Source organism: Myotis davidii, unplaced genomic scaffold (assembly GCF_000327345.1).
Source record: "Myotis davidii unplaced genomic scaffold, ASM32734v1 scaffold2457, whole genome shotgun sequence".
NCBI lineage: Eukaryota > Metazoa > Chordata > Mammalia > Chiroptera > Vespertilionidae > Myotis > Myotis davidii.
Window position 1 is genome coordinate 191960 of NW_006288714.1, and position 15453 is coordinate 207412.

Below are 15453 nucleotides of genomic sequence, written 5' to 3' on the forward strand. Positions count from 1 at the left end.
GTAAGGGAGAGGGATAGAGAGTTAGAAACATCAATGAGAGAGAAACATCGATCAGCTGCCTCCTGCATACTCCATACTGGGGATGTGACTGGAATCGAATCTGGGACCCTTCAGTCCACAGACCGACACTCTATCCACTGAGCCAAACCGGTTAGGGCAAATTTATTTCTTACTAAATACCTACAAAGCTACTATGAGTCAGGTGCTTCAGGAAGACCCAGTATTGAAATTACAGTGTGATTAAGTAATTAATAAGTTGGTTTTATTAGCTGCTTTCCTGGATGTCAGAGAAAGATACTGCTGTGTCTAGAACATTCATACACATTTGCTTATTGTGATGCTCTCTTTAAATAGAATTAAAGAGGGTATTATAGACTTTTAGAATAAGAAAGAACCTTTACAAACTGGTCCAGCTTCTTCATTTTTGACATAAGAAAAGTGTGAATCAAAAAAAAGCAAGCGAGTCTACTAACATTTCTATCAATTGTTTACTAAGCATTATATTAGAGGCCCAATGCACGAAATTCGTGCAAGAGTAGGCCTTCCTTCCCCCGGCTGCCGATACCAGCTTCCCTCTGGCACCCGGGACCAGGGCTTCCCTTGCAGCCCCAGCTTTGTCCAGAAGGTCATCTGGTCTAATTAGCATATTACACTGTTATTATTATAGACTAGAGGCCCGGTGCACAAAATTTGTACATGGAGGGAGGGGGGCGGTCCCCTCAGCCTGGCCTGCACCCTCTCCAATCTGGGATATCCCTCTTGCAATCTGGGACTGCTGACTCCTAACTGCTTGCCTGCCTGCCTGCCTGATCACCCCTAACCCCTCTGCCTGCCTGTCTGATCACCCCTAACTGCCTCTGCCTGCTGGCCTGATAGCCCCTACCTTGCCCCCCTGCTGACCTGATCAACCCTCACTGCCTCTGCCTCGGCCCCAGCCTAAGCCGCAGTCTGGCCTCCCTCTGTGGGAGGTGACCTGGTGGATCAGGGGGAAGGCGCTGCCCCCTTTACCCCGCTGTTGCCGCCACTGCTAGCCTGAGCCTTGGCCCGGGCCTTGCAGCAGCCGCCGCAGCTTCGTCCGGAAGGACGTCCAGATGTCCGTCCGGAAGATGCCCGTTCTAATTAGTATATTACCCTTTTATTAGTATAGACATGCTAGCAACTGTGCCAATTACAGGTGATAGGAACACTGACATGGATAAGAAATGAGTTCTGCTCTCAAGAATCTTTACCTATAAATCAAGCTCAGTATAAGTGCTATTGGAGCTGGGGAAAGTACATAGCAAACAGAGATGAAGAAACAATGGATTCCACCTTGAGAGGGGGAGGACCAGAAAGACTACACAGAGGAGCTGACATCTGTGGTGCACTTTGCAGGTTTGACCATGTGGACTGACAGTCCCCAATCCCCTTCTGATAATCGCTGGTCAGATGAACCTGGCACCCAGTCAGTACACTGGCTGATGCTCTACCCACTGAGCCAAACTGGCTAGGGCTGATATTTTTAAATACTAAATACATTAGGACATTGTTGTTTATGAGAAGAGCAACATACTGCAGGTACAACAGAGGAGTAATGAATGATTCACTGTAATAGCAATAGCCCAAGAGTCTTTCTCTTGGCATAAAAATACCTTGTTTCCTTGAAATACCACTTTGGCTTTGGTGACTATGGTGATAAAATTTATTCCATTACCTACAATAGAACCTGCTATGACACAATAAGCACTCAAATATTTGCTGAATGAATAAGCACTGACATTTATGTAACTTTCAACCTGTCTCCCAGTGTTACAAGCTACCAGAATCTGCCACCCTTTGCACTTTACCACATACAAAACTGCTTCCTTCTAGAAATCAAACTTAATTTTGTAAATAAATCCATTATTTTAAAAGTTTCTCAATGATATGCTTTGGTAAAGAATGTTCTTCTAGAATCCTTTAAGTTCTTGAGACTTTTAAGTGTACATGAAAAGGAATACTTTGTATATGCCTAGATTTAGTTCTTTACTCAGCCACCTGAAATAATTTCCTTCCTCAACTATAGAAGTCCTTCTTGTTCTTCAGGCTCATCTATTTCCTGAAGGCCTCTCCTGGGTCCTCTGTAATGATTACTGTTCATGTTTCCCACTTGTCACTAACTTGCTTTTGGTTTCATGCCTTACTCAACTAAGCTGTATGAATCTTGAAAACAAGACATGCTTCTTTTGTGTCCCTCATACCAAAGCAGGTACTTAACACAGAAATAAAAACATATAATTAAAGAATACTTTTGATTATGCATGTAGTATTTATGAGACTACTCAAGAGCTTATTTATGTTACATTTCTCTTGGGTATAAAGAGAACCCCTCTCTCCCATATTCCTCTCTCCATCAAACCAAATGGATGTCAGATTTTGATTAAGCAAATGGTAAATAAGATAGAAAAGATATTATACAAAATAACCTAGTGTGCCAATCTACAGTATTATTATTTCTATTAAAAATCTCATTTCATGCTGTCAGGACATCTATATTGTGAGGAGGATGGCAATATGCCTGCTGAGCACTACACAGGTGCTGAGAAAACAGTGACTAGCGAAGAAAGATTTAAAATGTGGGTCAGAGCTCCTATATGTGATCCAAATGTCAACTATTATGGCAGTAGTAATACTCTATTTCAAAGAGAAATACTACTATAATGCTTGAAGAGACTACTATAATGTTGGGTAGCGAGGCTGTCACAAACTCAAGCTCCAATACAGCCGGAACTGGGATAGCATCTGCGTATAAGTACATAGTGGACAGAGCCACATATCAAAGAGGGAATGAACAAAATTAGACAGAGTGAAAGCCTACCAAGTAAGAACCTCTAGTTGTTCACATGTTTCTGGGGAAGAAACTGTTATGCAATAAGAGCATCAACATTACTGCCTGACATACCTGAAGTCAGCTGTGGCTGCAAAGGATTCCATTTCTGTAATAGAGAACACACAGAGGAAACCTTCCCCGCTGCGGAAGTAGTTGTCTCTAATGGCAGCGTAGTCCTCCTGCCCAGCGGTATCCAAGATATCGATCTGCACTTCCTCCCCATCCAGCACCACCTTTTTCCGATAGCTGTCTGCTTTGGTAGGCTCATAGTCCTCCACAAACTAAAAAAGATGAAAAATCCGTTTAAAAATTAGCTTTACTTTTCAAAACTTCTTACTTTGAAATATAAATTCACATGAAGTTTCCAAAATAGTAGAGAGGTCCTGTACCCTCATTCAGTTTTCCCCAATGGTAAAGATGGTGTTAATTTAAGTTTTCATTTTAGACAATTTGGCAGCTTCCTCATTTGTAAAAAGTGAGGCTGTTTACAGCTTGAAATGTGTGCCTTTTTTCCCCCCTTAAAACACTGCCTGCAAACACCATTACATAAGTATAGGCATACCTTAGATATTGCAGGTTTGGTTCTAGACAACCACAATAAAGCAAGTTGTAATCTTTCTGTTGGTGGAAAGGGTCTTGCCTAAAATTTGGGAAACATAAAACCTGTGAAGCGCAGTAAAGTGTGGTGCTATAAAACGACGTATGCCAGTATTTTATTAAATGAGTAAAAATCCCTTTCTATGTGACTCTAAATATCAATTTTCATGCCCGAATTGTGGAAATAAGGAAATAACTTGAAAGTAAGTCTATATTTAGGTCAACACTGAAAGTACCATTAAATCTTTTCTTTCTCCAAAATGAATCAAGTCAAACTGGCTTATACTTTTCTGCAGAATGTCAAATCTTGAATTTTGAGATTTCTTCTCAAACTTTTGACATATATATTTAATCCTCATCCAAAGATATTTTTCCACTGATTTTTTAGAGAATGGATGAGAGGAAAAGACCTCTGTCCGAAGTATTGATGTGGGAGAAACACACAGACGGGTTGCTTCCTGCATGCACCCCGACAGGGCCTGGACCGGGGAAGAGTCAGCAACCAAGGTCGTGCCCTTGCTGGAATCAAACCCAGGACCCTTTGGTCCACAGGCCGATGCTCTACCCACTGAGCCAAACCAGCTAGGGCTGATATTTTTAAATACTAAATTAAACAACTTTACATGCCCACTTCTATTTTCAACCTCATGAATCTCACCTTATATTTTCATCAGTGCATTATTGTTAGTGTGAGTCTATATATGAACACACTTTTGTGGGGTTTTTATTAGTTCCTATAAATATTTCATTCTTTAATACTCTCTTATTTATTTACTCAATGTCTATATCCTCCTGCTAGAATTTAACCTCCAGGAGCAGGTGCTGACTACTGGGACTTATCACTACATCTCCAAAGCCTAAAATAGTGCCTGGTACATTAGAGACACCCAATAAAGAATTATTTTTTAGAAAATGAACAGAGTGTGTTTATAACTATAAAAGCTATAGAACATTCTATCATATTTACATGCTAATGTTTTACAAATATTTATGAACATCAAATGAATATTTATATTCATGAATATTAAACGAAGACTTAACCATTCATCAAAGGTCAGGATTGTGAATTTACTTTTGACCTCCTTATTGTCAGCCACAAACCTGGCAAGGTGGTGTCTGGTCTCAATTTGCACTATGGTGCCCCATGACAGGAACAAGTAGCACCCAGCCTCAGCAGACAGTGTAGCCTCTCCCAAGCATCTCCAAATCCAGCGCCAGTGGCAACCAACTGTACATCACTGTGAAGCTTCTACTTGGAGACCCCAAGCATGAAACAAAAGGCAGCTGACCTTGACCTGCACTGGAGCCCTTTCCAGGAGGCTCCAGACCCAACATGCCCAGTGACCAGTATCAGAACACACCACACCATCTCTGTAGCAGCTCCACAAATGACAAACCTAAAGGCCAGACTCGGTGGGCACCAGTGCCCCACTAAAGCAACTCTTGCTCCAATGGGTCAGTCAAGACACAACAGCATGCCTGCTACTGTCACAGTCATGCTCATAGGCAGTCAGCCCGAGGTCAACCCCACTCACTCACATGCCAACAGCAACTGAATCCCAATTACAACTGGTGGGCACACACAACCCACACAGAAGATATTCCTGGGGCACTAAGCACAGGTGACCAGGAAGACTACATTACTGGGCCCCATAGGACACCTTCTACATACAAGATCACACTATCAAGACCAGGAGACATAACAAGATCTACTTAAAACAGACACAAACATACACACACAACCAAAGTGAAGAGACAAAGAAACTCTTCCCCAAAAGAAAGGACAGGATGCCTGACCGGTTTGGCTCAGTGGAGGGAGCGTCGGCCTGCAGACTGAAGGGTCCCAGGTTTGATTCCGGCCGGGGGCGTGTGCCTTGGTTGCAGGCACATCCCCAGTGGGAGGTGTGCAGGAGGCAGCTGATCAATGTTTCTAACTCTCTATCTCTCTCCCTTCCTCTCTGTAAAAAATCAATAAAATATATTTAAAAAAAGAAAGAAAGAAAGGACAGGATAAAATGCCAGAAAACTAAGTAAAATGAAGACAAGCAATCTATCACATACAGAGTTCAAAACATAGTTATAAGAATGCTCAAAAACCTAGGGGAAGAATAGATGAGTTCAGTGAGAACTTACACAAAGTGATAGAAGTCATAAAAAAGAACCAGTCAGAAATGAAGAATACAATAACTGAAATGAAGAATGTGTTAGAGGGAATCAACAGCAGATTAGATGAAGCAGAGGACAGAATCAGCGATGTGGAAGACAAGGTAGAAGAACACATCCAATCAAAACAGCAACAAAGAAAAGAGAAAAATATGAGACTAGTTTAAAGGACTCCTGGGACAACATCAAGCATAACAACATTCACATCACAAGGGTACCAGAATAAGAAGAGAGAGAGCAAGGAATTAGAAACCTATTCAAAGAAATAATGAATGAAAAGTTCCCTAACTTGGTGAAGGAAATAGACATACAAGTCCAAGAAGTGCATAGTCCCAAACAAGATGAATCCAAAAAGGCCCACATCAAGACACATCATAATTAAAATGCAAAAGGTTAAAAACAAAGGGAGAATCTTCAAAGCAACAAGAGAAAGGCGATTACCTACAAGGCAGTTCCCAAAAGACTGTCAATTGGTTTCTCAACAGAAACTTTGTAGGCCAGAAGGGAATGGCACAAAATATTCAGTGATAAAAAGCAAGGACCTACAACCAAGATTACTCTACCCCACAAGAATCAAAGCAGACATACATAAAGAGCTGCCTAGATAAGAAAAAGCTAAAAGTGTTCATCACCACCATGCCAGTATTTTAAGAAATGATAAAGGGGGGCAGGGGGAGGGGGAGGAGGAGGAGGCGGAGGAGGAGAAGAAGGAGGAAGAGGAGGAGGAGGAGAAGGAAGCAGAAGAAAGATCAAAGGTATAATAATAAAACAGCAATAACTGCATAACTATCAATAACTACTTTAAGTGTAAATTAATTAGTGCTCTAGTCAAACGACATAGGGTAGCTAGCTGACTTGATAAGAAAACAAGACCCAATATATGATGCCTACAAGAGACCCATTTCAGATTAGACACACCTTGACTAAAGAAAAAGGATGGGAAAAGATATTTCAAACAAGTGAGAGCAAAAAGGAGAGCTGGAGTCACAATACTTATAGCAGACAAAATATACTTTAAAACAAAGGCTATACCAAAATAAAGAAGAGCACTTCATAACCATAAAGGGAACAATACATAAAAAGGACAGAACACTTGTAAACATCTATTCACCAAATGTAGCAGCATGTAAATACCTAAAGCAACTACTGACAGCCATAAAGAGAGAGCTCAACAGTAAAACAGTAACAGTAGGGGACTTTAACACTCCATTGACAACAATGGGTTGAACATCCACACAGAAAATCAGCAAGGAAACAGTGGCCTTAAATGATGCATTAGACCATATAAATTTTATTGATATTTTTAGAGCATCTTACCCCAAAGCGGAATATACATTCAAGTGCACACAGAATATTTTCCAGAACAGACCACATGTCAGACCACAAAACAAGTCTCAATAAATTTAAGAAGACTTAAATCATATGAAACATCTTCTCTGACCACAATGGTGTGAAATTAGAAATGAACTACAAAAAGAAAACTGAAAAAACACACAAACATGTGGAGGCTAAATAATGTGCTAGTAAACAATGAATGGGTTAACAATGAGATCAAGAAAGGTATCAAAAGATACACCAAGTCAACCCAAAATCGATGGGACAAGATAAAGCAGTTGTAGAGAGAAAATCACAGTAATACAGTCCTACCTCAAGAAGCAAGAAAAATCTCACTTTATACCTAAAGAAAATAGAAAAATAAAGCTGAAAGTGGTTATAAGGAAGAAGGTAATAAGATCAAAGCAGAAAAAAATTAAAAGATCAATGAAAGCAAGAACTGGTTCCCCGAAAACATAAACAAAACTGATAAGCCTTTAGCCAGACTCATCACGAAAAACCTGAGAAGACTAAAATTATTAAAATCAGAAATAAAACTGACAACTGATGCTACAGAAATATAAAGAATTGTAAGAAAATACTATGAACATTTGTATGCCAACAAATTGGGCAACCTGGAAGAAGTAAAAAATTCCTAGAAACATACAATCCTCCAAGATTGAATCAGGAAGAACCAAAAAATCTGATGAAATCAAATCAGTACTCAAAATACACCCAACAAACAAAAGTCCTGGAACAGATGGACTTTAACCAAACATTCAAAGAATTAACATCTATCTTTCTTAACCTATTCAAAAAAAAACTGAAGACGAGGAAAGACTCCCAAACTCATTTTACCAGGCCAGTATACTCTGAAAAAATCAGACAAAGAAAATTCTAGCCAATATCCCTGATGAACATAGAGGAAAATCCTCAACAATATATTAGCAAGTTGAATTCAGCAATACATTAAAAAGATCATGCACTGTGATCAAGTGGAATATATTCTCAGGATTCAAGGTTGGTTCAATGTGAACAAATCAATTAACATGATAGATAACACCACATGAATAAAGTGAAAGACCTGTCTGGTTTGGCTCAGTGGATACAGTGTTGGCCTGCGGACTGAAGAGACCTGGGTTCAATTCCATCAAGGGTATGTACCTTGGTTGCAGGCTCCATCCCGGGCCTTGGTCAGAGTGTATGCAAGAGGCAACCAATTGATGTGTCTCTCATTGTCTCACATCAATGTTCTCTCTGTGTCTCGTTCCCTCCCTTCCACTCTCTCTAAAAATAATGGGGAAAAAACCTCGGGTGAGGATTAAAAAAGACAAAAAGGAAGGTAAAAATAATATGATCACTTCAATAGGTGCAAAAGCATTGACAGAACCCAAAATTCATTCATGATAAAAACTCTCATGAAGTGAGCAGGATGGGGGAACAAACCTTAACATAATAAAGATCATATATGACAAGCCCACAGTTACCATAACTCTCACCACAGCAATTTGATAAGGGGAAAAAAGGCATCCAAATGAATTCCGTAAAGTAGCAGGACACAAAATTAATATTCAGAAACTGATTGCATGTTTATATACCAACAATGAATTGTCAAAGAAATTAAGAAAACAATGCTATTTACAATTGCATTGAAAAGAATAAAATATCTAGAAATAAATTTAACCAAGGAGGTAAAAGACCTGCACTTGGAAAACTAGAAGATACTGAAAGAATAGATAGAGGAAGATATACACAAATGGAAAGAATAAAAGAAGATATAAACAAATGGAAGGATATTCTGTGCCCATGGAGCGGAAGAGTTAATACTGTTAAAAATATCCATACTATCCAAAGCAATCCCTATCAAAATACCAATGGCATTTTTCACAGAATTAGACCTAAGAATCCTAAAATTTATGTGGATTTACAATAAACTCTATATAGCCAAAGCAATATGGAGAAAGAAGAACAAAGTCTGAGGTATCATGCCACTTGTTATCGAACTATACTACAAGGCTTTTGTAATCAAAACAACATGGTACTGGCATAAAAACAGACATAAAGATTAATGTAACAGTATAGAGAGCCCAGCCATGCTTCTATGGTCAACTAATATCTGAGAAAGGGGGCAAGGATATATAATGGAGTAAAGATAGTGCATTCAATAATTGGTGTTGGGAAAATGACAAACACATGGAAAAAAACAGAAACTAGACCACTTTCTTAAACCATAAACAAAAGTAAACTCAAAATGGGTTAAACACTTAAATATAAAACCTGAAATCATGACATTCTTAGAAGAAAAATAATAGGCATTAAACTCTTTGACATTGGCCCTAGCAATATTTTGGGGGGCTATGATTCCTCAAGCAAGAGAAACAAATAAAATATTGGACTGTATCAAACTAAAATTTTTATCACAGTGTAGAAAACCATCAACAAAACGAAAACTTACCGAATGGGAGAAGATATTGACCAGTGATGCATTCAATAAGAGGTTAATATGCAAAATTCATAAAAAACTCATACAACTTTTCACCAAAAAAACCCCCAAACAATCCAATTACAAAATGGGCAGAGGACCTGAACAGACATTTCTTCAAAGAGGTCATACAGATGGCCAATACACATAAGAAAAAATGCTCTATGTCACTAATCATCAGAGAAATGCAAATTAAAGGCAGGAGGAAATACAACCTCACACCTGTCAGAATGCCTATCATCTATAAATCAACAAACAACATGCTGTGTAGAAAAGAGAACTTCATGCACTGGTGTTATAGGACTCGAAATTGGTACAGCCACTGTGGAAAACAGTATGGAGGTGGTTCCTCAAAAAACTAAAAATAGAACTACCACATGTCTCAGCAATTCCATTTCTGGGTATTTATCTGAAGAAATCCAAACCACTAATTTGAATAGACCTATGTACCCCAATGTTCACTGCAGCATTATTTACAATATCCAAGATATGGAAGCAACCGAAGTGTCTACTGATAGATGAATAGATGAAAGAAGACGTGGTACATATGTACAGTGGAATATTACTCAGCTGTAAAAGAGAATGAAAAATTGCCATTTGCAACAACATAACACCCTTCACTTAGATTAATATTCTAAGTGAAGTCAGACAGAGAAAGATAAATGCTATATGGTTTCACTTATATGTGAAACCCAAAAAATAAAATAAATGAACAACACAGACACAAACTTTAGACATAGAGAACAAATTGATGGTCTCTATATCAGAGAGGGGTTTGTGGAATGGGTGAGAAATGTGAAAGGAATTAATAAGTACAAATTGCCAGTTATAAAAATAGTTATGGGGATGTAAAGTACAGCATAGGGAACAGGGAATATTTTATTAACTATGTATGGTGTACTAGATGGCTACTAGATTTATCAGGGTGATCATAAGTTATTTAAATGTCTACTCTCTATGGTGTACATGTGAAAGTCATATAATATTGTACGTCAGCTATAATTGAGAAATGAATTATAAAAATTTTTAAAAGATGACAATGATTTTAAAAAAGAAAAAGGAAATATTAATTAGGATGCTAGAGCAAGTACTTTGTGGAAGAATGTCTTATAAGTCATAATTTTTGAAAAAGGAAACCACTATTCTTACCATTTGACAAAGTGTAGTTTGTACACTTTGATTTTTTTAAAAAAGATGAGCCCTAGCTGATTTGGCTCAATGGGTAGAGCATCAGCCTGCGGGCTCGATCCCCAGTGGAGGGCATGCAGGAGGTAGCTGATCAATGATGCCCTCTCATCATTGATGTTTCTATCTCTCCCTCACCCTTCCTCTATGAAATCAATAAAAAATAAATTTAAAAAAAGAAGAGTAGCTGTTAAAATGAATAGTATGGACAACAGAATTGAACAGGTAAACTAGTAATTTCATTTAAAGTACTATTTCAATTTTCCCTCTGTTCAAATTTTTTATTATAGTCACTGACAAGTGAGACAACTGATAGATTTAAGATTTTCGTGTGTATGAAAAATACGGTATAGAAGGATGCAATAGAAGAAGACATGGGGTGGTAGAAATCTGCAAGATTTTTTTTAAGAGACCAATTTAAGCAGGTTGAATAACCTCTCTGAGGGTTTGTTTTCTCATCTGTAAAATGGGAATACTACTACCTACCATGCAGGACTTTTATGAGCATTAGGTAAGAAAGAGTAACCACAAAACCCTGCTTCTATTAGAAGAATTGAGGATAAATGCTTAAATTAGGTGACCAACTCTTAAATTATTTAGACTTGATAATAGTCTTCCAGGGAAAGAATCTGGATTGATAAAATCTGATATATTATATGCACACAAATCTGATAACCTGTCTAGCAATTACATTTTAGGCATACAGCCTTTACCTGTTTAATGGTGAATGTAGTACCATGCCAAATACACAATAAAGAACCTTTTAACTGAAGTTATTATAGGACACCTTATGTATATAACCTCAAGTCTCAATTAGGTACTATATTCACCAGTTCTATTAATTCAAGGTGAGAATTGCCATTAAAACACTAAAAATAAAGGCCCAAGTTAGATTGCTTAAGAATAGGTACTGTTTCTAGATCTGTTTTGTTTTTTTAAAGGATAAAGTTTTTATGAACTTTTGAGTTCTTGACTTGGTATATAAATCTGTATATAACTGTTGGTTCTGAATTTAAAAAGGAAAATAAGCATCGGGAAGGCCGGGAAGGCCGGGGAGGGTTCGGGGGTGGGAGGTAGGGGGGTAAGAGATCAACCAAAGGACTTGTATGCATGCATATAAGCATAACCAATGGACATAAGACACTGGGGAATAGGGGAGGCTAGGGGACTGTCTAGGGCGGGGAAAAAAATGGACACATATGTAATACCCTTTGTAATAAAAAATAAAATTAAAAAAAAAGAAATTAATTTAAAACAAAATAAAAAAATAAAAAGGAAAATAAAAAGATTAATAGTGTTCAAAGATTCAAGGAATTAATCCAAAACAGCACCAAACTAAGCTAGAGAAACACTCTCTGAAAGCCCAAACTTTGACATCCATTATAAAATTAGCACTTACCTCATCATACATGAACTGCAGAGTCAGAGCGGACTTGCCAACACCACCACTGCCCACCATAATGACTTTGTGTAAGGCCAAAGAATTCTGACCCTTGGGCTTATTTGTGGCCATCTTATATCAGTTTTCACCAAAGGAGTAAGGAGAATCTAAAAAGAATGAGAGAATAAGTAATGCTCAGTATATGTTCTTCAGAATCCAGTAAAGGAAAGAGATATGATGTCCTTATGCTTCAAGATACTAGTTTTCATCCTGCAGTGATTTTAAACAGATGGCAAATGAAATGTGCTCATTTAAGGGAAAAACCACTTATCAGAGAACAACACCTTGCCAATAAAACAAGTATATAACTCAAGGGCATTTCTCTTATTATAGTTTTTAGAAATGAGCGGTGACCAAAAGTGAAAACATCCCAGTGCAACCACATGTTGACGATAATAGAGTTGTATGAGAACATAATCGCATAGATTATGAAAATCGGTTAAATGATCACTTTGTTTTCATATTAACCTCTATTGGCAATAAGTGAAGAGATATTTTTATAGTTCCAGGAAGAAACTGGACAACAAAAGAAGAATGCCAACTGAAAGGCTTATTTCAGTTTAGAAAAGAAGAAACCACATCCCAGCAATTTGGTGGTAGAACTATGAATAGAATCCAACACCATCTACCCCAACTCCGAAGTATCCTAGCACTGGAATGTTGGGTGGATGGCTAATAAACAACTGTTTCAAGTCCTGGATCTTGTGCCCTTCTGTGGAACAAGCATCATTTGTTTACTACATGCATGTGCTCAGCGTGGAAAGGCCAGGTTCCTTCAGAAGCTGCACTGGTGAGGTACATTAATGGCACCGAGTTACCTTTGACTATGGTACCAGGTCTTAGAAAAGGAGGCCACGAGGTCACAACCAACACTGACAGTGTGGAGGACCAAGCAAGAAGAGTTTATCTTATTAGGAGATCCGGGGACTTACCTTTCCTTCTCAGCATCTCTTTGACTTATTTTGGCCAGAGATACAGCTTTCCCAAGTTGCCACTCACAGGACCACACCGCATCCTGCCTACTTCCCTATATTGTGCTAATTTCTCCCAGCTTAGTTGCATCAGACACACACTGGTCTCCCTTCAGTTCTTCATATGCTCTTCTCCACCTCTTAGCCTTTGCTATACAGTTTCTTCCATTTGGCACATTCTTATTCTAGCTGGCAAACTCCTCTCAGTTTTAGGATTTCAGCCTTACCTGAAAATCTCAGTCTAAATTAGGCTCTCCCCTGTCCTTTGCTCTCTTTCCTTATAGCATCTGATATTTTTCCTTCACAACCATTATCCAGTTGAAATTGAGTGTGTTAACTGTTTAACAGGGGTGTTCCCCAATATACCAGAAGTAACTGGAGTGCAGGGGCCATGTTTATTTGGTTTACTTCACACTTACTGTAACTAACATGCCTTGGCAAAATCAGCCATTCAGCTCATATGTGTTGAACAAATGAACAAATAAACAAATGTCAGAAGTCTGACTTAAACTTGGGGTATGCTTTAGACCAGTGGTCACCAACCTTTTGGACCTCGCGGACCAATGGTGGTTGGCGACCCCTAGTTGGCGACTGCTGTACTGGTAAAAGTAGCCATTGCTATGAGAGACTCAATCACAAGTCTGTGCAAGGACAATCTGCTTGGAGTCTGTGCCTCACATGCTATCTACACAGGGCACTCAAGACTAATTCAGGCTGCACCCAGATATCATTTCCATATGACTATTTGCCCAATACAGAAACGTATTAATAGACCCCCCCCCTCCACTGAGCCAAACTGCTTAGGGCAAAATACATGTAATTTTCAAAATTAAGCTATCAAAAAAAAGAAAGAAAGAAAGAAATAGACCCCCACACACTTGCTGGATAGCAAGTTTAACAACATAATATGCTAACACCTTTTTTAAAAAAAATATTTTATTGATTTTTCACAGATAGGGAGTGGGATAGAGAGTTAGAAAGATCGAGGAGCGAGAAGCATCGATCAGCTGCCTCCTGCACACCCCCAACTGGGGATGTGCCCACAACCAAGGCACATGCCCCTGATTGGAATCGAACCTGGGACCCTTCAGTCTGCAGGCCGATGCTCTATCCACTGAGCCAAAACGGTCGGGGCGTTAACACCTTTTGAGATTGCTTTTAATCTAACTGAAGCATAAATGAGATCATACTGTAATATGCAAATTTTCATCTTATTCTTATCATTACATCATAACTAGAGGCCTGGTGCATGGATTCGTGCACCAGTGGGGCCCCTCGGCCTGCCCTGTGGGGATTGGGCTGAAACTGGCTCTCCGACATCCCCCAAGGGGTCCCGGATTGTGAGAGGGCACTTTGCACAGTTGCTGTCGCTCAGCAGCTCCTGCATTGAGCATCTGCCCCCTGGTGGTCATTGCACGTCATAGTGACCGGCTGGTTGGCCAGTCGCTTAGGTTTTTATGTATATAGATCATTTTAGCAGAAGCAGCTTAAACTGTGAAATGTACGGTAAAGAATCCACACTTGAAGGTTCGAAGTTCAATTCAACTCAAACAACAGGATTGGGTCCCTCTTTTTCCTGGATACCAAGGACATGATCATTTGATTCTGACTGACTACCACTGCTCAGAAATAGTGAAAACAGTATACACTTCAGATAAGTGTAAACCAAGCCTGAACAAGTTTATAGAGCATGCTGTTGCTGGTATGCCTAAATAAATCAGGAAATTACTTCTTACTATTATACTTCTTACTTAGTAGCTGTAATCATTTCATGGCTTCTTAACTATGGTTTTATTTTTAAAACATTAAGTATCACATGAGATCAGGGTGTTACCATATCAATTAATACTCTAAAATTGTGTGTATGTACATTTTTTGTTTTGTTAATCCTTCCTGGAAGATATTTTTTCCATTGATTTTAGAGAGACTGGATGGAAGGGGGGAGAGGGAGCGAGGACAGAGAAAAACATTGATGTGAGAGAGCCCATCAATTGTTTGCTCCCCAACATGCCCCAACCAGGGGAACCTGAAACCCAGGTACATGCCCTTGACCAGAATCGAACCTGTGACCCTTCGGTCCTCAAGCTGATGCTCTAACCACCTAGATACATGGGCCAGAGCTGTGTGCTCATTTTTAAAGCAAAACATTTAGCAATTATACCAACTGGGTTAAAACACTTTTCCTTTCACAACAATTTAAAATATAGTCTGTGACTTAGAAAAGGAAGAGGGTCCCAAAGACATTTTCCCAAAGTGCAATTATCCTATATAATAATCCTATCTAATAAAAGAGAAACATGGTAATTAGCATACGACTGCTACTCTTCCCATTGGCTAATCAGGGCGATATGCAAATGAACTGCCAGCCAAGATGGCGGCCGGCAGCCAGGCAGCTTGAAACTAACATGAGGCTTGCTTGCTTCAGTGACGGAGGACTCCAACGTTCCCACCT

At 39.0% G+C, this 15453-nt stretch overlaps 1 protein-coding gene across 1 annotated transcript in view; it reads right to left on the bottom strand.

Moving 5' to 3' along the window:
• Positions 1 to 12137, bottom strand: part of RALA (v-ral simian leukemia viral oncogene homolog A (ras related)) — an 18769-nt gene extending 6632 nt beyond the window's left edge. Inside the window, exons 1-2 of the mRNA XM_006760805.2 lie at positions 11989 to 12137; positions 2921 to 3129 (exon numbers count right to left, since the gene is read on the bottom strand). Coding sequence (XP_006760868.1) covers positions 2921 to 3129; positions 11989 to 12102 — 323 coding nt within the window. The 5' untranslated portion in view covers positions 12103 to 12137. The remainder of the gene's footprint in view (positions 1 to 2920; positions 3130 to 11988) is intronic.
• Between the last annotated feature and the right edge of the window lie 3316 nt (positions 12138 to 15453).